This window comes from Harpia harpyja, chromosome 9, assembly GCF_026419915.1.
Source record: "Harpia harpyja isolate bHarHar1 chromosome 9, bHarHar1 primary haplotype, whole genome shotgun sequence".
In the NCBI taxonomy this organism is placed as follows: domain Eukaryota; kingdom Metazoa; phylum Chordata; class Aves; order Accipitriformes; family Accipitridae; genus Harpia; species Harpia harpyja.
This window is the reverse complement of record NC_068948.1, coordinates 42824390-42848831: the sequence shown is the minus strand read 5'-3', so window position 1 is coordinate 42848831 and position 24442 is coordinate 42824390. Positions and strand designations below refer to the sequence as shown.

The 24442-nt window shown below is 37.9% G+C and overlaps 1 protein-coding gene across 2 annotated transcripts in view; it reads right to left on the bottom strand.

The window, feature by feature from the left end:
• The window catches only part of SPPL3 (signal peptide peptidase like 3), a 61596-nt gene that overhangs the window by 14891 nt on the left and 22263 nt on the right, over positions 1 to 24442 (bottom strand). Inside the window, exons 2-4 of one of the 2 annotated variants that reach the window (XM_052795502.1) lie at positions 9946 to 10023; positions 3672 to 3766; positions 548 to 667 (exon numbers count right to left, since the gene is read on the bottom strand). In XM_052795502.1, coding sequence (XP_052651462.1) covers positions 548 to 667; positions 3672 to 3766; positions 9946 to 10023 — 293 coding nt within the window. The remainder of the gene's footprint in view (positions 1 to 547; positions 668 to 3671; positions 3767 to 9945; positions 10024 to 24442) is intronic. The other variant, XM_052795504.1, reaches the window with a different exon arrangement.

Here is a 24442-nt window from a genome sequence, read left to right as displayed (position 1 = left end):
ATAATAATAAACAGGAGCAGAGGACTTCCAATTTATTTGCGGACAACAGCTTCATTTTTGTTCTAGACTCAAGCAGTGTAAAAGATTAATACTCAAAATGCTAGTGAGAGCAGAGGTACCCTTGAAACAAAGAAAAACTGCATAAAAGCAAAAACCAAAATTAAACTAGGAAAAGAAGTCACTGGATAGGATCTCCAGAGTTATGCTATGATCCTATAAAGTACCTGAATTATGAAATACCATGTACAGTTCTGAGCACTGATTTATAAACAAGTGAACTTTACGTAAAATAATACATCCAGCATCTTTCGAAACTGTGGCAATTTATAGTTGCGTAGGTTTAGCAAATCTCTAAGTGGAAAATACTTCTCAAATAATACTTGTCACTTTATTAATAGCTACAGAGACAGGAAAATACAACCGTGAAACCTGATGATTTTTTTTAAATGTACTATGACACGTATTATAATTCTTATCAACAATATTTAATTATATCAACACTTTCTGTTCTATTCCAATTCTTATAAAGAGAAGAAAACTTAGTCACCTGCTGTGCATATTGTAAAGACAACTTGAACTGAATCAAAGAAGAAGAACATAACTAGGAGAGACACAGACGCTCCGATCGGCAGGAACAACGCCTGGGTAGAATCAATGGTTTGAATACCTGCAGAAGAAAGAAAGTGACATTTAACTTGGCCTATTTCTTACCACCTACATATCGACAGCCTGTCCTCACCAACACAATTGAGGACTCTGACAATATATTCCAGTACAATGCTGGTGCAACAGACGCTTACTCCGAGATCCTCATGCGCTATCATAACCAAGAACAGCAGTCTGTGCAAAAACACTCCAGCTAAACTGCACGATCACAGTGGCAGGGTGTGTACAGCAACAGCCCTGCTCTACAGAATCCAAGAACTGAAAGTTGAAAGAAAATGTATGACTTCTCTCTTGTGCCATAGACAGAATGAATAACAAGTTACAAAAATTAACATTATTTAGGGATGAGGGATCATATAGCAATTATATATTTCCTTCATTTTACCCTGAGCAACATAAATGTGTTGAACAGAGCATCTGAAAATTTTATTTAACCTCTCAGCACGAGGTAAAAAGCCTGACCAACAGCAGAGCTGCAGAAGCATTAGGCTGACTGAGCTCATGCAAAGGGTGCCACAGCTTCAAATTCCACTTGGGTGAAGGCCACCATGCACTTAAATTGCATCACTGATTGCAATCACCAGATAACATCAAGCCTCACAATACAGGGCAGTTTTCAAAAAACACCGAAGCCATTTACCTGTTTATGAAACTATCAACTCAGTTCATCGTGCACTATAATCACCTTTTATGCTAAAAACCAACAAAAATTCATGCTCACATTTTATAGCTGGAAGCAATTTTAAACAGTGCAGAGATACTGAAGTATTTCATTCTGATTATTTCCCGCACCTCAACCATGCAGTATGACTACTAGGGATATTAATAACGGGACAGGACATTTTTAACTATATTTTACCATGAGGTTTTAGAATTACTAACAAAATTGAGATCAGGCTTTGAAAACCCCACCTATGCCTGCAAATTCTAATACTTAACCAGTCTCTGTAGCTGTATTTACATTTGATCATGAGCGTGGGGGGAAAGAAGCCGTAAGTAGTAACCCAATTAAAAATACAAGACATACTTATACTTGTATAGCATTCAAATAACAGGTAACACCTAAAGTAGCCACTTGATAAGAAGCATCCAAAATGTCTCTAATGAAAAATTAATACAAGACTCAGACCTAGATGAGATCTAAAACCAGCTTAACATCACGGTGTTATCCTGAAATTAATTAGACACTGCGGTAGGAAGGAGGGTTTTACCAGTCCCAGGATTTTAAGGATAAGCTTTTAGGTTATCGAGCAGAATATCTGTGCATATGTATGTACGCACGTATACACAGACATACACATACAAGTAAATATACACAGTGGGGGTGCGGGTGTGTGGAATGTGTCTATTTTTTTTTTTTTTCTGTGGAAGAGTGGTACATTGTCTAAATAACGGTTACCTACCAATGTATCTGAGTTTGTTGAAAAACCTCAAACACACGTGAAATACGAAGCTGTAGTGAGTGTATCTGTCAGAAGTATTTAACCATTTTCATAAAAGAAAAGCTAAACAATGAGCATGGAAGCCATGACACTTGCACTGTATGGTCATTTATGAGTTCAGGTCATGGATCTGTTCTTCTTCAACATAAGTAGCACAATAAATTTTAAAAGTAAAAAGCAGAACTCAGTCGCTTGGGATTTCTGTGTTACTGAGGTCTGGTACAAAAGAGTAAAGTACAATATAGATAGCTGAGTGATGACAGTGTGCAGACACAGAAATTCTGTGTTCTAATCTGTGACTTGCATCTAGTTTCTCCTGCTTTGAGAAAGAGCATTTATTCACATGCCCTTCAACTCCCAAGAGAAAAAACAAACAACACAAAACCCCAGAAATGACACACTACAAACCACCTTGGCATATGGGAATCAGTGCCTGCAGCGTTAAATGTCAAAGTTCTTCTTTTCATTTCTGATCATTTTGACAGCTAATCCCCTTAATGTGCTTATTCCCCAGCCCCAGACTGCCATCTCTTACTTCCCAGATGCCAAAAGCCTCAACTGTTCATTCCTGGATCACCAAGCACAGCAAACACTTTGCTCTGTGTTGTCAGCAGAAGCAGTGCTCTGACAACTATGTAAATTCTAAAAGTCTACATTAAAAAAAAACAAAAAGCAAAAAAAGCAAAAGACACATACAACATATGTTACTTATATTTTTTTTAAGCTATATTTCTTATTTTAAACAAAGTAAACTTAGTATTCAGGGTTTTGTGCACAGGGTTGCTCATATATCTCACTCCTGTCTTCTAAGCTTGCGGAAACTATTCATTCTAGAGCCTGTTCTCAGAATATGGCCATATAAATTGCTATAAATTAAACTCAGGTGTGAATTTACAGCACATTGTGTACAACGTATTCTACTCTAACTGTTCATGTACATATTTCTACCTGCAAAACAGTACATCTCAAATTGTCAAGCTGCCTGGAATCTATTTATAGATTACAGAGGGGACAATCACCACGTAGGAGCTGACACGTTAATCCCCACTCTGAATAGATTGTGTGTAGACACATATTTTGTTGTCCATTATAAATGAGTTGCCCAAAGCCATGTGAACTCTATACTTCAATTTCTCTATTGATAAAGCTGAATCATCCTTATGGACTTGCTAGCATACCATGAGATCTCTCACTGCTTATGGACTGGCTAATACGTCATAGTGGTAAACTCCAGACAAAGAGAAATTACATTCCCTTCTCAGAACTGTGTGGTGGTTTTTTTGAAAGTAAAGCTGTTTCCATTTCCAGTAAAACCTGACAAATTGTGCAGCATGCAATTTTTATGCGGTATGGAAATGTTACATTGACATTTTAAATTTAGCTTCTGTGGGCATGAACTAGATAGCAGTATTAGTGCATAGCAAGATGGTAAGTGCCTAGACAAAACAGTGCCATTGTACCAGGTGAATCTAGAATACACGTAGCTGAAACACAGGGACAGATGAAGCAAAAGAAGATGCAGCACACTGAGGTGATAAAAGAAAGATAAGGAGTAAAGCTAACCCTTACTGTTATTGGTGCTGTTGCCATTAAAAGACCCAGCCGCGCTGCTATTGTCTTTCTCTTTGTCTTGATTCTCAAAGTCCATGTTGAGAGACCTGCAGGAAACAAAGCAAACTTAACAGACAAGTTTCAAACTCCTATTTAGGCTTGTCAGCTATGGTCTCATCACCATTCTACCACAGCACCCTCTCCCTGAAAAAGCCCTTTAATGCTGGTTATTGGAAAAAACACCATACATACCAGAAATTTAAAAAAAAAAAAAAAAAAAAAAAAAAAAGCAGCTTACACGTACAGATGAGGCACCAAATCACACAGGTTCTAACAGTGAGACTAGTCACCATAGTGTCTGAACTGGTAAGTGTTAACAACAAGCCATAACAAAGATAGTTATCTGCATTACTGGGAAGTGTAGAACATGATGCGAATGCAATAAACGTTTCAATTCTCTGATGAATTTGAACTCTTTCCAAGTTCTCATTTTGATCCTTTTCATTCAAATTTAACTATCGGGTTTCATTTTTAAAACAATATTATTTCCTTCCTCTACATCTTGTTATGATAACCAAAACTAGCTTATAAGTAATTGTCTGCTGAATGTAAGGTGTTAACTTCACTGAAAAAGTTTCAGCGAAGTCTAGAAAGTAACCAGATACATATTTTACATACATGCAGAACAGATGACTAGAGGAAGCTCTGAATAAATAGTACAAACTGATACAATTTAATCCATAAGAGCTGACCACATTCCCCTATGTACCCAGCTCAGCTGTAACTGATTCATCTTTCCATTTTGATATATGCACTTTTAAAAAGTTCCAAACCAACACAGTATTCTACCCCTTTTGCCACAGTCCTTCACTTAGAATATAATTTAGAAGTTGCATCAAACAAATTTTGGCATAACTTTCTGAAACAGGGGATTTCACTTAAGGTCTGTTTTGGCCAGCAATCATGCCTATTGGTAAATTCTACATTGTTTTTAATAAAAATACTAGCAATCAAGTTAACCATGATAGTTTCTCATTCCGATACATGCATGTTATCCATAATTTAGCTGCAGATTTATTTATTCAAATAAGCTACAGAGAACCACCAGAAGCACTGTACAGCTCCTACTGTACAGCTCCTGTCTTAAGTCTGCAGCAGCATCCGAGTATTTCAATCAAACTTCCAGGTCGACAAGCATTAAACCCCTTTTCAAGTTTAGCTGTGAGTAATTGTGCTATGCAAAGTAAACAAATTCTATTAATTCATCAGACACGTAAAAAATACACCACAATCTTCTACACAATTCTATAGGTATCAAAGTGATTTTGTTTTAGTGTATAGGTTACCTACTACAATGCACAGGTGAGCAATTTTGTGCTGCAGTCACACAACCTGAAATCAAGCACATACAGGTCTATAGTATCAAGATAGGTGTGGTGTATTAAAGACAGAGGGGTTGAGCAGTTTCACTGTACAAAACAAAAACAAGAAAAAGCCTCTTCCAGTACAAAACTGGTTTGTTTCTTCTGCTTCTATTATGCAAGCGCTCCCAAACAGCGGTATGAATTAAAGCAGCTTTTGGGCTCAGGCAAAATATGATGAAGCTTCAACCTCACACATAACAGTACTTCTACACAGATTATGGATCAACTAAAAAGTTATCAAAAATACAAAGAGGCAACAGAGAACACTAAAATTCTAACAAATTAATCTGTTCTTCTTAGCTTGTTCTTCTAAGATCTGTCTGCTCTCCATCTTGTTTGGGGTGCCTTTATCCTTCATTCACACTTCCTTTTTCCCCATTAGTGCACTGTAGCCTCATAATTTTCCTCTCAAGCTATAAAAATCTGGGATGAGGCTGACAACCCTCCAGGACTTGATCCAAGATTCATCCAAACAGGATAATTCTCTTCTTAGTGCAGTGTTTCATTCCTCTCTGAATTAGCGCAGTTTAGCAAGAACTTCACGCCATCATTCTCCCAGTGGCATCAGGCAACTCATAATTTAAGGGATTGCTATCAGCAAAGAAAACTGGAAATAAACTATTAGATCTACTGCTCATAAACAACTTCAGCGCCTCTCCTTTCATTGCAATAGTGTCAGCAATTATTACATTATTACCCATAAACATCCCTACCTCTAATGTAAGCATAAATTAGGAAATTACTTTCACTTAGCAACACAGCTGCTGATCCAAGACAACTTCTGAATAATCTCCAACCGTTTTATGATTTGGCTCTTCCCTCTGCTACAAATTATCACTAACATAATAAAAAAATTGAGAGGTGATCACTGAAACATCCTCAAAAAAATTTAAAAATTATATTGTAAAACAAGATATACTCAAAACTACTGGAACTGGACTGTAAAGAAATCGCAAGCTGCGAAACGTTTGCTTTTTTGTTCAAGTTTCTGCTAGGCTTCCAAAGGCAACATTCAGCCAGCACTCCCATCGGGCAATAAACTACACAGTTGTTTCTTCTGTGCATCCTCACAGTTCACGTTGGTAGGATTTCTAGCACAATGTTTCAAAGCAAGCATGGCTCAGCCTCCCACAGGGAGCCACTCAGTAGGGTTACACTGAGGCCAAAGGAATGAGTAAGCTGCTGGCACATTATTATCATGAAAGTTCAGATTCAACTATGGATCACTTCCACTGCAGTAATGCTTCAGGGAAACCCTGCGGGAGAATATTCTTATGAAACAAGGGAGGAAATATGAAAGCAAGTATGGATCTATAGAGTCGCTTGCAGATGCAATATATTGAGAAGTTCCTTCTTGCTCTACTTAGTGAGGACAGTCACCCATCTTAACAGCTCTGGGACTATGAGAATTGTGGGTTGCCACAGAATTGCTAGATTTCAACTGCTCTAAATAAAAAGTTACAATCAGAATCAGTCGTTGACCTCAAACAGTTTAACTGAATCAAATCTCAATGCGTGTTACAGAGAGCGAGCCTAAAATATGTTGTGTGCTCTAACATTGCTACAGTTGCTTATAAAACCTTGCTGTGAGATTAAAGGACAAGTTCCAATGCAAGATCTGGAGTAGAAATAAGAATAGTGGAAACCATAGCAGGAAGCGCATGTAAAAACATTTTCGTTTATATGGAGTAAGAATGCCTGAGTCCCACGCCTCTGATAAGAACATCTCACCTTCGGCATGTATTTTATGTGCACCCACTTGTGCGTGCACACATGCAGACAACCTTTGTAGCATTCGGTGAAGTCTGCCCAAATCCCCGATTCCACCCTGCCAGCGCTGCGGCTTTAGATGCTTATGAACTCCATAGCCTTTCTCTTTAAGCTTTATTGTGAAATACGTATCCTGATTTCTGTAAATGTCAAGTCGTAAAGCCAACCCTAAGGACACTGCTTGAACTATATTCTATTTACACACTTATTTTAGGTACCCAAAGCCTAGAGATAGAAGACACCAGTTTCATTCCATGCTTCTTGGTTTGGTTTAAAAGCAGATACTTGAACAGGTAGATTCTGGGTTAAATCTGGCTTTACATAAGCTGAGAGACCATGTCTGGATATGTGATAGGATAGAAAAAGATTTAGCTGTTACCTGCCTGCAAAGTAACCCCAACATTTAAATCACAGAGAAGCACTTGGACAAGAACAGGTGGCTGTCTTGCAAGAACCCATAGGAAACAACCTGTTTCAAGCTAAGCTCGCCTCTTTAAAAAGCCATAACTAACACATATACTTGCACGTTCCAATTTACAGCTTGTAACGGTTTAAAGGATTATACTTGTCCCTTTGGCAGTCAATAATAAAGTATATAAAGTTCAAGGACTGAGAGACAGTCAGAATGTATATGGGAGAGACATTCAGAAGGGCTTGAAACTACAACTCCTGACCCAGCACAAATGTAGGAAGGAAATGCTCGTTCATCCACAGAAAGAGAAGTGGGGAACTCAACTCTGTAAACTTCATTCTGGATGTAGACTTTACCCATGATCTGTTAGACATTCTGACTATTTTGAGAGTTTGGGGTTTTTTGGTTTGTTTTGGTTTTGGACAAATGCTGCTTGTATGAATAAGGACAGTGGACCAACGCTTTCCTTTGTTCCCCTGAAACCTCTTGCATTAGATTAGATCTACCACGCACGTGGATTTTATCCTAATGACTCACCCACCCAATTCTTTCTGATCCTATTACTGCACTTCTGTTTAAGTCACTTGCCAGCAATACCACAGTAACTCTATTAGCTTCTTTTCAGACTGAAAATCAGAAACAAAACCTGCTTTCTGCAACATGAAGGTTAACTAAGGAATGCTATTTGCTTTTTGTCTTATGACAGCTCCATTTGAGACGAAGCACTCAAATGTAGATGAAGACATCATTGTTGTCATTTGAGAATGGGCACCCTAAGCTGTAACTTTCATCTTTCTGGCAAGTCACTTTTCTAAGAAAATCCACCCACTTTGCCAGAAATTTTTTATTTTACTACTTTAGAAACTTCCAGATGAATATAATTTTCAACTTACTACCACACTTGAATTCCTTAACTTAATTGTATCTTAGACCCCTTTGTTAACACCACTTTACAATTGTCTGTAAAAAACCTGCTTTTGACCTCACTTGCTGACCAAACAGAATGGGAATCTTTCCAAGTCACCATCATAACTGTGGGTTTCAGCTCAGGCGTCTGCTAAAGAAACTACATATAGGAAATTAATTAGGAAATTAATTTTAAAACTGTGAGACCCTATCTTGGTCTGTAATAGCTTGCATCTTGGTGTCTTCAGGATAAATGCAAAGGAAGTGGACTAGAACAGGGCATTTCCTCAATTGATTTGTATCCATCACCATTCCACTACTTCATCCAATAAGTTAGATTGTTCTGAAGTTTGCAGTCCTTGTTAAGTGAGCAGTTTTAAATGTAAATCATAGGACAAGATGGTAAAAGAGCATGTCTTATAGGAATAGGATGGCAAACAGCAGGGGAAAATTTTTAAGAGCAAGGAGCTCTGAGAAGGGCAGGCAATTTAAGTTCAAGCCCTCCTGCTGTTTTACATTGCATTATGTTTTCACAATTGAATTTTAATAATTGTTATGGCTTCTTGCAGCCAGATGCATAGTTCCTTTTTTACACAACTGCATAAATTCAAATAGTTAAAAATTTAATTAGTCCCTCAACTATATGCTAGACTGACTCAAAACTTGAAGAAAAAAACCTAAACATTTCTCAATTGCTACTCACATACAACCTTTTATTTCTTTTGTATTTTCATCATCTCTAGATTTTGTCTTCCCAAAGCCTTCTATTTTAATTCCATCAGCAGTGCTGTTACCTAATACTCGCTAGCAACAACAGATAGCTCTTACCAAAAATTGGCTCTTTCATTATATGATTTTATTAACTTATGATGGCGTTTTAAAACCTCTTATCCTAACAGCTGCAACTTACATCATATGTATGACCATGGCTATCATCTATTTCAGGAATACTCATGGCAGTTCAGAGACTTCATAGTGAATGTATGGCCTTTGATCATAGACTTGTTAAATGACGGAATGTTCTTCAAGAAACAGGAAGAAAAACATGCTGTACTTAAGTTTGAAAAAAAAAAAAATCATACTTTCATGTTGTGATTAGTTTTTTTTTAATATGTCACTATGAATCTCATTCCTTAGGTGCTACTACATTAAAACAAACTGTATAATACAAGATGTAAGTCTAAAGGGACAACAATGATTTCTCTAAACTATACTCAAGTCTCCTAAAGTGGGGCACATTTGATTTTTGAAGATTCAAACTTATCCTGCAGCAGTTATCAGACACTTTGCTGGATTTCAACACTGATGGTGTTTCCCACTTCTCTATTAAGCTGTTACTCACACTAAAGTAAATAGCACTGGGACTCGGGAATCTCCGTTTTACAAAACTTGTTTGCAATCACAACAAGGACATGCTGAATCAACCAACACTGAAACGTTATATATAAAATCCTACTATCGATAACACTACATTCCTATCTCTCTTGACATTTCTTTTATACCCTCCAAAACACAATTTTACAGAGCTGTCTTCAAGGACTAACTTCTAAGTTATCTTATATGTGCCTGTAACTTGACATACAATTATATCTTTCAGAAACCCCAACTAGCTACTTTTTCTTCCTTTTCCACTTCCTTTTCAAAAGCAAGAAATAGTTCATTTACATTAGCCAGTCTGACAAAGATACAATGAAACAAAAGGTATAAACTGTATTCAGTCACTTGCCATATTTTTATTTGAAAAATTCTGCAGAACCTTAAAGAAAAATCTTACCTGAAACTGCCGTAGACTATGAGAAGAATAGAAATCAGGAAGGTAGACACTTGACTGGAATCCACAAGGGAATATGCCCTGGAATTGGGAAAAAGAAGGCAGGTGTGTCATTACGAGTGTCCATTTCTCCAGTGCCATTTGCTAATTCTTTTTCTTATTATAATAAAAATAGAGAATTGGATGACAAATCTTTATGGCAGCGCTCTCTAAAGTTCTTGTATCATCTAGGAATATAAAACCTGTAGTGTGTAAATTAACTTTTTATATTCAAGACTGCAGCATGCAAAATCTGTACAACAACCAAAGAACAATTCAAAAGCCTTATGGTAACTTGTGCAGAACTCACCACATTCAGAATTTTTTTCCTCAAACACATTAAAATTGCTTCAATTGCAACTAATGCAACCTTGCATGTAACTAACACGAACCTGTTTTCTGTAAGACTTATGTCTTAACTGATAATAGTTACGTTGCAATATGGCAGTCAAGGTTCACTTAGTCGAGGAAAACAAAACAAAACAAAAAACCCCAAACCTCACAACAAACTGCAATATGCATTTAAACCACACGCAATTACTTCCCTATTACATCTTGCACACCACTATCTGATACAGGATTCTCAATAGAAATTTCAGCAGGAGGCTTAAAACCAGCTGTATTTAGATCAATTTCCTGATACAACATACCTTTGTGTTCAAAGCACAGACATATAAATATTAATATTCACCATTTTTTTTTCCCTATCCTTGACAGACCAAACCCTACTCTATAGCTTACACTGAAACTTCTTTTCATCCGGACATGGGAACAGAAGGCAGCCTCAGCAAGTTCCCAGCTGACAGCCAGCTGCGGAGAGTGGGGTTGATATACTAGAGGACAGAAAAACCTTTAAGAGGGACCTTGAGGAACAGACCAACAAGACGACGACAGCTCACAAGTCAAGAGAAATGACGACTCCCTCTACTTAGCACTTGTGAAGCTCTATCTTGAGTCTTGTGTACAGTTTTGGGGGCCCCAAAAGAGAAAAACACTGGCATGCTGGAGTGAGCCAAGCAGAGGGCCACCACGCTGGTGGGGGTACAACGTATGAGGAAAGGCTCCAGGAGTCACACTACAACTCCCAATTATTCTTCAACAACTTTTGCTAAAGTAATGGAAAAGAATAATGCCCAATGTTAATTGCATTAGTCTTATCCTACAAAAAAAGATAACTAAACATTTCTGAAAACCAACCGAAAAGCTTAATTTCAGCAAGACTAGGGATATGGAACAAAAATAATTGAATTACATGATAGTTCCAAATTAAATAGCACCAAGCAAGTAAAAACTAAAGCTACAAGACAGTTAAAGAATCACTCATCCCATTCCCAATTTAAAAGCAATTCAGAGAAAATTACCAAACCACTAAACATACACTTTAAAATACTTTAATATATAAACACAAATGTGAACCTTCTACTATAGAAATTCAATATTAACTATCACTGAAAAACAGACTGCCTCTTCTAGATGAAATTATATACTTGTTGAACAAGCTCTTAAAAAATGAGAAACTACTGTTGTTAATTACCATAAATAACTTCAACATTACCCCACACTAAAAGTGAAAAACAGATGTCTTATTTGCTCATAAAGTTGGCCAACACATAAAGATGATCCTAAGCTTTATATATTTTTTTTCATTTTGGTCATGTTTGACCTTTAGTTCCAGGCTGTGGAATAGAGGTCTTAAAAGCATCCATGAAGATCAATATACTGAATTGCAAATACACGCAATACGTAGCTAAGCACTTCCAATAAATGCTGTTCAGGTTATATACAATATAGTTCATAGCATATTATTTTTAGCCAATGATTAGAGCTAAGCAGACACCAAGAAGAAAACAGCTTAAGGATGAGCACACTAGTTTTATATCCTGTTACAAGCTTCAATTTGAAGGGAGAAGCATTCCCTCACCCAACCCTGAGTGAAGGGAAAGGGAGACTTTGCATCCTGTTTGGATTTGAGAATAAATAGTGGAATTCATCTACTAAAAGAACCTTCAGGAACTCCAAATTTATAAGAAAAGCAAAATGATTGAATGGAATTTCAACTGGGATTAAACATGTCCAGGGTTATGGACTAAATTTTATTAACTGATGTTCATAAAATTATATCTTCATAAATTGGCAAATGCTTTTGAGACGAACAATGTTTTCTATATAATTCATCAGTCGGTGGCAAGTTCAGAAGCTATAATTAAAATGCCATTTCATCATAATTACTAAACATTAGTCAAAACAAGGCTGTAAATGTTAGAAAGATTTATAAAACGGATAAAATAAGGATGATACACGGATCATGCATCAGCCCTGTCCATAATCCATTAAGTTTTGTATTAAAAACTAAGGGCGCTTCAGTACAATGAAAGAAATTGAATACATGCAAACCCACTCTAAACAGTGATCTAATATACCATAACCCTACTGATAGGCTGCAGTGATGATTAGGACAGCTATCTGCTGATTCTATGCAAGGGAGAAATGAGAATTAAAGTCCTTCCATCCTGCACAAGTGCAATAGAGTAACTGTAAACTTGTCGCAGACCAGTGGTGTTTCCTGACTTATTCACACAGAGAACTTATAGCAGGACATCCTAAAAGCTCAATGTTGGTATCATGATTATGGTCTGGGAAAACTCGTCTTCACTGATACCCCAGCAAACAGGGCCAGGGAGATAGATTCACGCTTCCCTTCTTCCTGAGGCAGTTGGAAAAAGAGCAACGCAAAACACACACAGTATGACAAGTCTAAGAGTAACCACATGGCAGGAATCAAGCGAGCAGCTCAGGCATGTCCAGGTTCCATCCAAAGTTTCAAACACAAGTAGCCCACAAGCAAACTTTAAGAATAATTTTATAATGCTTAAGTGAATCTCATCATAATAAAATCCTCCAACTTTTTAACATCTATTTTCCCTACATTATATAAGGTATTGCACAAAACCTGAAAACAGAACTGCTTCCTAAAATCACTGGACAGTTCATTAACAGACTAAACCCCTTGATTCCAAATAAACGCTTTCTAATGCATTAACCTAGACTAGAGATAATAAGCAAATGACAGCATCACATGAAAGAATCAAGAAGTAAGATTATGTCAAAGTTTTGAATATTATTCAAAATGCCAGACAGTGATCCTCAAACCCATTTGTATTTTTAACTGAAATTTAAATGACCTTCTACAAGTCCAATAGAGTCCATATGCATATAACTGGATTCTCCTATAAGCATATTTCAAGTATGCAAGTTCGCATACTCTCACAGCTAAACACGGCATCAGTGCTACGTTCTTCTCAAATGGGATCAGCCAAAACCAAAACAAAATCCCCGACTTACAAAATTTTTCAGAAGTTGGAGTAGACTTCGTGCAGTCACATTTAACCAGCCTTCCACTGCACATATAAAAACGAAACCATCTTCCTTCTACAAGGTACTTTTGTAAAATCAAGTATAATCTCAGAAACTTATGCACAGAAAATGCCTGTAACAAAGGACAAGTATATATGTGCTTGACTTAAATAATGATTTTAGAAGCAATTCTTAGTACTTACTACATGACAATCTACAAAAAAAAGATCGTTATTCTTCATTCTCATTCTGAAAATTAATACTGGACAAGGCCATGCTAAAGACTGCTGTCTTTTGAAGGACTGACTTAAGTGCAGTTCATCTGCATGCCACTTTACAAGAACAACTACCAATCCATTTCTAAACCGTAGTATATATGCAGAACACTGCTCAAAATACAAAGACACCATTGGTTTTCCCAGGGAAGTACATTTTTTAGAATTCTTACACTACCACACCTAAAATTCAACAGCCATGTAAGGAAGTTGTTTTACAAGTTATTTAATCAGGCTATCAGATTCTTGCTAACTCAGTCAAGTAACAAATAACTATTCATAGTTATTAGACTATAATATTAGACCCATATATTAGACCCAAGTACTTTACAAACCCAAACACACTGATGGCTTACTTTTCTCTGTAAGCTCCTTTTCTCAGCCAGCTAGTGAGAGGTAACTTCCCAAATGCCTTCTCTACAACTCGAGAGCTCACTCTGAACCTGCTTCTTTACACAGCTGAGATCAATTTTAGCAAATTCTCTGCCATTAGGCATCTATTTCTGGCAGCTTCATGGGCAAGTGCTTACAACACAGAGCTTGCTAAGGCATGCCAAGACAGAGACACAGCGAGCACTGTTCTATAACATATTCTGTGTGTCAGCCCTACAGCTATACAGTGAAAGTATTGTCCAGACAACAATCGAAGCAGCGAGCTCTCCAGCCTGGCACAGACTGCTCCATAGACCTTTACCTACAGAACAATTCCAGGGATGCCCAGCCATTGCAACACACCACGACTTCCACACGTCCCAAACAGTAACCATGCAAAATACGCCACACCAGTTACAGCTGGCGTTCCAAGCAGCACTCTCCCTTCTTCTGGGAAAAAATGAATAACTTCTGTATTCCCAAGGGAACAGAGACCCACTTCACTCCCAGCTGGAGAAGATGGTAACCAGCTAATAAAAGCTGCAACAACAGTAATAGCATTACATTAGAGACACTTGCAAGCTCTCTTTCCTCTGTATCAGTAGCTGCAGGTCAAGCTCTCTTTTCCCCTGTGGCTACAGGTCCAAGCTCACCTGTCTTTGACTGTGAACCTTCACCCTACAGGGTCTCTGCCATCTGACTGCTTTGGAATTTCTTATAACACCCCTCTTTTAGCCCTACTGCTCTCCTCTTATGTACCTAACTTCTGAATTCCTCCATTTTTGTTATTTCTTTTGCACTTGCAACTCAAGAAAATCACCCAGTCAGTGCAAGCACTCGTTTTCATGTTTCAGCTCTTATCATCAAAAGGTAAGCAGTTTCTTGGTAAGAGTCTCAACAGTCCTTCCAAACCAGCAGAAGGAGTCCCTTAGGCAAAGCCTGGTACTTCTTTTTGCCCTCCATGTTGAGCAGTAAGTACCTGCAACTCACTTTGTTCAATGAAGACCTGGAGAGACACAGAACTAGAACTAAATGTGTCTTCTGATGATGGCACAGACCATTACCCTCTACATAACCTACTTGTCGTGGGCCAGTCTGACGTGACCACAAGCCAACGCTGCCATTACAAAAGCAACTTTTTCTCACCAGTCACCTATTCTCTTTCTTCATCCTGTGCCAGCACAACCATTTGCAAAACCGCATGGAAAACTAGATCAGGGGACTTGTCTGCTTGAATAACAATGGAGAATGAATGGGAAGGTTTCTCAAGTGATTCAGATTCCTGATCTGGCATGTTTCTGGACATAAAATCAAAGAGGAAAGAATTTTCAGTGGCAGCATTGGCTTAAATACCCCAAAACTATAGCCTCAGAGATCAGGGAAGTTTTATGTAACTGAAATAAAAACCTCTTTCTGTTTGCACAAGAAGCCTACTAAATGGATGATCAAAGGAATTCAGCCTCTCAATGTTTCAGTAGCAAATATCACTCCCCTGACTTCCAGGTAGAAGAGAAATTATTGTGAAAAATTCTGCCGAGGGGGAATGAGAACGCTATGCACTGAAGTTTCCATAGGAATGCACACTGAAGGCCTTGGATGTGAATCACTCTCATACAAAAGCTGTTATAACAGCAGCAAGATAAACTTTCCCTGCATTTACTGTACATATACGAGAATGCAAACAATAGAGCAACAAATAAATCACATCAACTTGAAAAGTGCAGTAGATGAACTAACTTCACTAAAGTTAGCATGAAGAGACAAGATCGCATTTCATCAGGTATTTTTCTTTATCATAATTTCTTGATCGTAATATCTTTCAAGCACTTTCGTAAGCACTTTCAAGATTAAGGAAAATAAAACTACAAAAGGAAGGTAAGCTTTAGGCTAGAGTAAGGATGGATTAAAATAGAAGAGACAGGTCTTTTACTTTGTTTAATGGGACCAGATCTACAACTTGCAGACATCTATCACAGAATCACAGAAATTCACACTGACAGGAATGTCAGGAGGTCATTTAATTCCCTGAGTTATAATTTGATCTTACTTTGGGGAAAGACCATCAGTCAGTCATGACAAACATTTACCTCACCTGTTTTTTAAAACACTTACTGGTGAAATGAGAAGACTTTTCTTGATATATAAGTCTTTCTGACTACAATTTTAGTCCATACTTTTTCTCCTATACAAAAAGTCCTTCAAAACTCATGGGGAGCTTCTCATACCAGACACAACTCGGGTAAACTGGATCCATATGTGAATTCACCTGCGTATTTCAGCTTCCGAAAGATGTGGCTGCTTGAAAAGCGACCACACAAAACTTCAAATACTCTTCAGCCCACATTAAAAGCCACGATTATTTATTCAATCAATATGGTACTCTTCATCTACAGTTAAAATACCAGTTTTATTATAAAGTGTGCACTGTCTCCTCACCAGGTAAGTGACAATAATCCACGTCCACCAGAACATGTATCCCACTCTCTCAATTTCCATTCTCTTCGAAAGAAAATTCCTCGTATGTAGGTACCAGCATTGCAAAGGTGACAACGAAGCATCTCCTTCCCTGCCCTATCACTCATCATTCCTTTTCAGAACTTGCTGAATGCATGCATTCAGTTTGAGGGTCCCATCTCAGCAGAAAGTCAATTCTTTCAAAGGGAACCAGAAAAAAGAAGAAAAAAACCCCAAGCCCCACAGCCAACTTTTGCTGGAAATCTGGTGTTAAATGACAAAATCAAGGATGGAGAAAGTTCCTGCCTCCCCCTCCTCCACGGGTTTTATATGTTTCAAAAGCCATTTAATGTGTTTATTACATCAGTGATTGCTATAGCAATAGAAAAACAGAAATTCAAGAACTACTAGTTGTTAAATTCAAGACAAGTTGAAGGGTATTTTGCAATTCACTCACCCTGCCCCACCCCTGGTTTTTGGAGCTATCAGCTGTAGGCAGATATCAACATTCACCTTCACACTGCTGCAATGACCCTATGCATCTATTCTCTTTTGATCATGCAAGAGTACGCCACTCATGAGGAAAACGTTTTCTTGAATCTATTTGTCTGATATTTTCCAAACATTCTACTGTTTTATTCCTTAAAAGCAGCAAATAGTGATCAGGACAATTTATGGCTAAGAGCAATTCATTTTTGATGCTACAGTGCAAGGCGTTTGTGAACTATCACTGTAGCATCATTTATTAAGACGAGCAAATCAAACTCAAGGACTCCAGAGCACAGCCCTAGGGCACGTGAAAGAAGAGCACCGTCATGGACATGAAGATCAATTACAGTTAATTGCGCAAATACTCATTTTGGTTGGGGGGTGGACTCACTCCGTAGGTAAAACCAATACTGCTTTTTTCCTTTACTGGATTCCAGGTCAAGGGTATAACTAAAAAGCCTCTTTCAACTGCCTTACATGTGCAAGATATATACATATTTAAGAGCCTCCATTAGGCTTGCTGCCAAACCAAAGTTAAATCAGAGTGTAACAGTTAAAGGTATAATTTTAAGCGTGAAGTCATGGCACCCACAGCTGTAAACATATCTCAACACTATTCCATTCTTTAGTGTGATTCATAGGAAAAACAAGCAAATTGCTATGGCTTCACTTATGTTAAAGGAATAGCTTGTTTTCTAAAGTAAGTTTATAATTTCATCTCATTGTCACGTGCAGATAAGGTCTGCTAAGTCTGAGTAATTTATGGAAACATGGATCACATCAGAAAAAAAGCAAGTCTGAAGTGAAAAAAACAGTAATTTGAGATGTCCCACTAAAATCAGATTTTCCTACACAGACTTGGTTAGGGCTCAGACAGGCATTTCAAAGTTGTAACCAGAAAATAATTCTGCTGTTTATCAGACACAGGGCTCAGAACGACATTTTCACACTATTAGATACCAAATATATACTTATTTCTTCACACATCCAACTAAAAAACTCAATTCCTTCTTCTACCCTTTCCAGAAAGCTGCTTTCCTAAAGCTCTCGCCCTAAAACCAAACACCAAGCTCCCAACTAAATTGCTAAGAGAAAACACTCCTCTGAGCTCACTTTGAGAGGAAACTGAAGTATACAGCCAATAAGGCATTAGGAGAGACAATCTTGCAAAAAAACATTTTCTGTTAAAAACATTATCTGAGCTACCCTTTTGGTTCACCCGACTGTTTGCCAACAGAACAAAGAATTACATGCTTCACAGTGTTTAAGAATTGCAGTAACTGGAAGATTTCCAGATTTCACATTCAGTTTGGAGCACTCGCTTCCTCACAGGAATGGGAGCACAACTTCCAGTCCCTGCATAGAAGCATAAGAATACCTTACTCATTAAAAGGAGCATTATTTCCAACCAGCACAGAACAGCATCCCTGTACCTCAAAAGCATTCTAAGCTCCCGACCTCCCCACCGCTCTGGTGGAACCACACTAAATACGATACTTTGCAGCAAAATTTGCAAGCAGTGGTTAATGGAGAAAAATTACATCTTCAAGTAAGTTGTACTGGACACACGTATGTTTGAGTGTTAAGTAGCCACAACCAAAATAAATATCCAAAAACATGCTGAATGTCTTTGACATTGCTGCAACAGAAAATACAGGCTTTTTTATTTCATACTATCCATTTGTAGACTGAATGGGAGCCTGCATACATAATTTTCGCCTCTTACCTACACATTGGTTCATTGTTTTATTGAGGAGGATTGGCTGGTTGATTTGGGTCGGGTTGGGGTTTTTGCTCTAAAACAGACAAAAAAAGACCTGGGAACCTCCCCTTCCATCTTTCTTTCTTTCTTAAAGAAAGAAATTAAAAAACAAGATGTCTTGAAAAACAGGGTGTGCTTTTACTGCCAAATATATGTCACCACCAGCCAAGGACTCCTCTCCAGCAGTAGATTTTTAAACAGTATCACAAGTATAAACAACTGCAAACATTTTTTGAAAACATGAACAAAACATCCATGCAATAATGTCTGCAACAATGGATCCCCATGGAAGGAAAGCTAGTAGGTATCATTTCAATGAGTTAAACTGAACAAAAATATATGGAAAAACACATTTGATATCAAAACACAGAGACTGTTAGTAGTGAATGTTTTACTCAATTTTGTATTTTAATTGTGTCATGTTTATTTTAATTGAGCTGTTTCAGATCAGCTAACTTGTTCCAGAACACTGGCATCCTACTAGAGACCAGCCCCAGCAAACTGCTGAGCCAAGGCACAGCCCTGATTTTACTCTTTAAAACAATTATTGCTTTTATCCTTTCTTGACAATTAAATCTAAAGGACTGCAGCTTAAGATAGGATTTGCCTATGTTGGTTTGAAAACCAGAAGTCTGAGGCAAGAAAGACTAACAGGCCAGCCCTACACTGTAAATTTTAGCCACCTTAAGTTAGCTCACCTCTGACTTAAGCGGCATTAACAGAGTTCTGCCAACAAGACCTCCTTTTTCAAAGAATTGCCATTACAATTAGCTTGGGTTTTGCTAGTAAAACTTACTTTATTCATGGGCAGGAAAAGAATAAAGAGGTGGAAAAATTACCCCAGCAAACCAGCAAGCTGACCTGGCAAATTATTGTTTTTGTGAGGTAAGTTTTCATTCAAGCCAGCAGTTGCACAATTACTAGGCGTGACGCAAAGATGAAAGGAGTCAACATGTGGCCAGTGACAAGGTGGGACTAAAACCCTTTCAGGAGCAGCTTACAGTTAGCTCTGATGAAGCACAGTGTAATACACCCACCTGTAATCCAAGCTTTACTGGAGCTAATGTAATTTAAACAAAACTAACCTTTCTATTTCACTCTAACCTTCTACGCAGAAGTTGGCACTGGTTTAATTAAGTTAGTTTTCAAAACAGAGCACAGGTACCATAGGTGCTGCAATCTATGACAACATTTCATAATATTTTGTGCTATTTCAGTCCTTCCAGATTTGTTTTCACTAGTAAACTCTATGGTTGCAGCATGCAGGAGTATCCATCTCTTGAAAACTATAATGAAGTTACCTGTCCCCACAAGCCCTTTGAGCACCCGCACACTTTTATAACCCCTGCTCTCCAGATAACTTTGCTACAGCTACATGGTCCCACCACAGTGTAACATCTTGAGGCACTGGCCATCCATTAACGAGACTGTCAAGTAAACCCCAGCATCACTGACATGTAATGGTATTTATTCAGTGAGATACAAGAAATAGCCATGCTGCATTTGCAACGGCCAAACTATCAGTATGTTAAAAAACACGTTTCATGAGAATGAGAAAAAGAGATAAGACTCATTTGCTGCACTAATAAAGCCATTGTCTTGTCTGTAATTGTCTTCATAGTTTATCAATTTATAGAAGACTTCAGTGTACTGCAGAGGATAGATTGATGTTTTGCTGTAGTACCATATAAATTGCTGATCAAAAATATGAATATAATGCTTTTGTGGAAGAATTAAGATCAACAAATATCAGAACAAGATGTAACTATGTAACTATGAAAGTATACATAAATATATGTATGAGACATCTGACAAAGCAAGAAGGTTGTGGCTTAGCCACAAGAACGCACTGACCACATAGGAAGACTTTCCTCATCTGGAAAACTGTTTCCACCTTCCACAAATAATCAAAAGGAGGACTGGAAGGAGGGAGAAGACAGGAGGTCAAATCAAGATCCGTTACGCACAATCCTTTCTTGCCAGAGCCACAAGCATATTTCTTTATGTAAATTTTCAGATTCCAACAGACCAGTGAAGTCTGCAAAGGTCAGTCCACTATTTAGCCTACCCCAAAGCTTTGCTGAAACAGCTCTTCTATCTAAATTACCACTTTCAACTGTATGAATTTTCCAAAAATAGCCCTTTTTACATCAGAAAAAAAAGGCAAATCAAGGGTGTGGTTACTGCAATTTAAGTCTACAGAGTACCACTGGGCAAGCTGTCTACAGTTTTATGCTAGACAGCCTCATGATCCAAACAACATTGTGCTTTCAGGAAGGGCCGTTTAGAAATGTCAGTGGTTATCCCTGGTGCAGGAAAGTTTTCTGCAATTTTGACAGCTAAAACATTTTTGGGTTATAAAGGTATCAATTTATATTCCAGTCATATATGCAACCCAGAGTTTTCAATCACTTGGTAGTACAGCTCTGCATTAGGCGGAAGACTGCTTAGTGCTAGGTTTCATTTTATGGCACTTATTCTAGTTACAGGAAGATAAAAACTTCCCCAAAGTCTTCACCTTAGGCTCCCATCTATGTGTTTATTTCTGTAAGCCTTTTTATACTTAACAGAAAAGCTCATTAACAATTACTATAATCACCTAAAACATGAGGGTGCTCCCTACTTCCAGTTTACAGTACGTTTACTGCTTGAAAAACGAGTACAAGTCTCTTCTGCACAAGAATCCCCTGTTCAGTAACAAAGCCCTGTCCAAGCTATACAGTGAGATGTTTACAACCTAACGGTTACTGCTGCCAGACACAGTACAGTCATAACAGACTCGATGTGGGCTCAGTGTGGGTATTTTGCTCTTACAGGAGCAGGAAGACCTGTTCCAAGCAGGGTTAGAAGCCACTGCAGTGAAAATGCTGACAAAGCAATTGATATCATGACTCAACATTGTTAACACAGCTACTACAGTATGAGTTATTACTTTCAGCCAACAGCATCTCAGAGGACCCTAAGCCGTAACTAAAAGTAGCCCAAGCTGATAAAACGTGGGAGTTTTCATTATTTGGAATTAAATATTTGTCCCAATCTTCACTGCTGCTCCAGCTGGACCAGGAAGACAGTGGTGAGCAAGTATCTCCTATCTGTCTCACAATTAAGAGATTCATATTGAGTTTGCAAGCTATTGCCAAGCAATTAATATAAAACCTCTGACAATAGTATGTCCCATAAAAGTGTCTTATACACATACACACAAAAAAATTGTTTTCACTAAAAGAAAACAAAAACAAAAAAACCCCACACCAAACCCCCCCCAAACCCAGCCTTCTCTCCCACGTATTCCCAGAGCACCAAAATAAACTCAAATAATTGGTCATACTGGACTAGGCTTACTTTTGAGTACTTTAAAACTGTGCCACTCAGACTTTAAGTTTTTCTAAATTTAGAAAAGTGGGGGATAGTAAAACTTCAGCTCTACACTTGTTCATCTCAAGAACAACTAAAAGCTTCACAGGTCTGTAGTAGACTGAAAGCTCTACAATAGTATCACATTACTTTGGCAGACACACACGCAAAAGTCAAACACCTCAGATGAATCAATCTATTCTCTAAACATACACATATGATCAAAAGGCATACTGATACAAGCAGAAAGTATCACCATTATTCCTAAGAAAACAAGAAAAAAGTTCTAGTGGGGGAAAATGAGCTTCAAGGGGTCAAGGAACCAGCAGCAGTTGAACCCAGAAAATTTGAGGTGTGTTTAATTTCTTCACTGAAGCAACAGCACCGACTGAAATTAACACTCCTTCTACTTTCCAATATAAGTGAAAAGCAAGGAGTGTAAAACATTAAAAAAAACCCAAACCCCCAAATCTTACATGTAGTTAGAATAAAAAGCTTTAAGTAAAATCTCACACCAGGTTTTCTGTAATATTGTAATGATAATATTTCACGGTTCAAGTATTTCATTTGTAGAGGAATAATGCACTGCTGTTCACAAAACCAGAAGTATAATTCTAAAAAAAATCAAACAGCAATGTATTTTGCTTTTTGAAAAGCAAATGCAAGGCAACTTCTTTACAAAGAATGAACTCCTTTAAACAGGCAAAAAAATTCAAGCATCATTAGGATCTGCATTACCAGTATGTCAGACTACAGCTTTTCGCTGCTGAATAGATCCCACCCAGAGAGAATGCACAAAGCTGTATGGGAACACACAATTCCCATGATTAGTTACAACTGAGGTGGTGGAGGGGGGAAATTAAGCTTAAAACTGGGATTTTGCTCCTGTTCTGATGCAAGTCATTGACTCCATATCAACTCGAGTTAAAATTCACACCCACAAGTACAGGACACACTCCACAAAGTCTCTTAATCAAAGGGAAAGAATGGCTATTTTATGTAGTACAGAAAGAAAAATGAAACAAGTGAATCAGAGCGCAACGTGTATTTTATTACAGGAAGACAATTTCCGAGTTTAAAGCACCAAAATGACACACTACAAAGAAATACAGACAATCAATGCAGCATGTTTCCAAAGTACCTGTGCCAAAGGCTTGGTGGCTCAGGGTAGCGTGAAGCTAGGAAACTTCAGCTTAAATTGTTAGTATAGCACTAAATGCATATAAACAGTCTCTAATGCAATTAACCTGTTAAAACTGCGTATGATTTAGTACAGAAGTCAATTAAGGTTTTACATTATGAGCATTATGATTTTCCCATAGTACTGAGCCTACTAATACTAGTATTTTGGATAGACGCTTCTGTAGTCACATTTTTCCTGAGGTGTTCTCTCCTCTTCATTTCTATTCTTTTTAATCCTATTTTGCAAGAGCATACAATAAACACAGCACAGAAAGGACAGAGGACTATTAAGGGGGAAGGCAGGCCCTGGTATTTAAGTGTGAATTTAGCTTTAGCGTGAGCAGAATTATCAGCCTGTCACTGGAACGAGCGCAGAAAAGAGTTTCTAAGATGACTAGGAGAGATAAGAACTGAGTTTATTTAGCCTAGAAAAATACACAGTAAGGGGAGAAGCCATCACACAGGCAAAAAGGAAACACCAAGTGGGGGGAACTATGAGATTAAAATCACCTAAAATGCTGTTACTAGCAATAGGGGAATTCACATTCTTTCCCAACACCAAATGGTAAACTGATCCAGTTGAACAATTTTTCCCCCTCAAATCCAAGTTCATTTTCAGATTAACATCTCCATAGTCACACGAACAGTAGTGACAACACAAGAGATGGCAGTTCTTCCACTTTCATGCATTGTGCTTTCGGGGGGGGGGGGGGGGGGGGGTGCTGGGAACCAAAACAACAAAAAAGACAAACGGACCCGTTCCAAATGTATCATCCAGTATGCTCTTTTCAGTCCTGAGAAACAAGAAAAAGGACAGCATGTCCTACTGCTCTTTTGTACTCACTTATTCTAAACAGTAGAGGTTTAATGAAACAAGAATGTTCAGACATTTTTAGAGACATCTCACATGCCACATGCGGAGCCTCCGAATGTTGCCATGCTTATTAACAGCAACTGTCACGTCTTCAATATTGCACTATATAAACCTTTTGGACAAACTGAAGTATATGAGGCTTCATGTACAGGACCAAGTGAAATTTATATTTGACAAGTATCAAATTACACCTACTTGAAAATTTAACTAGTTTTATCAGAGAGATATTGTCATTTCATTATGTACCATTCTTCTTCTACAAACACAGAATTGAAATGCACACACCAAATCCAGTGTTAGACAACACAGAGGGCGAGTCTATAATATTTCTGCAAGCCCGGGGGT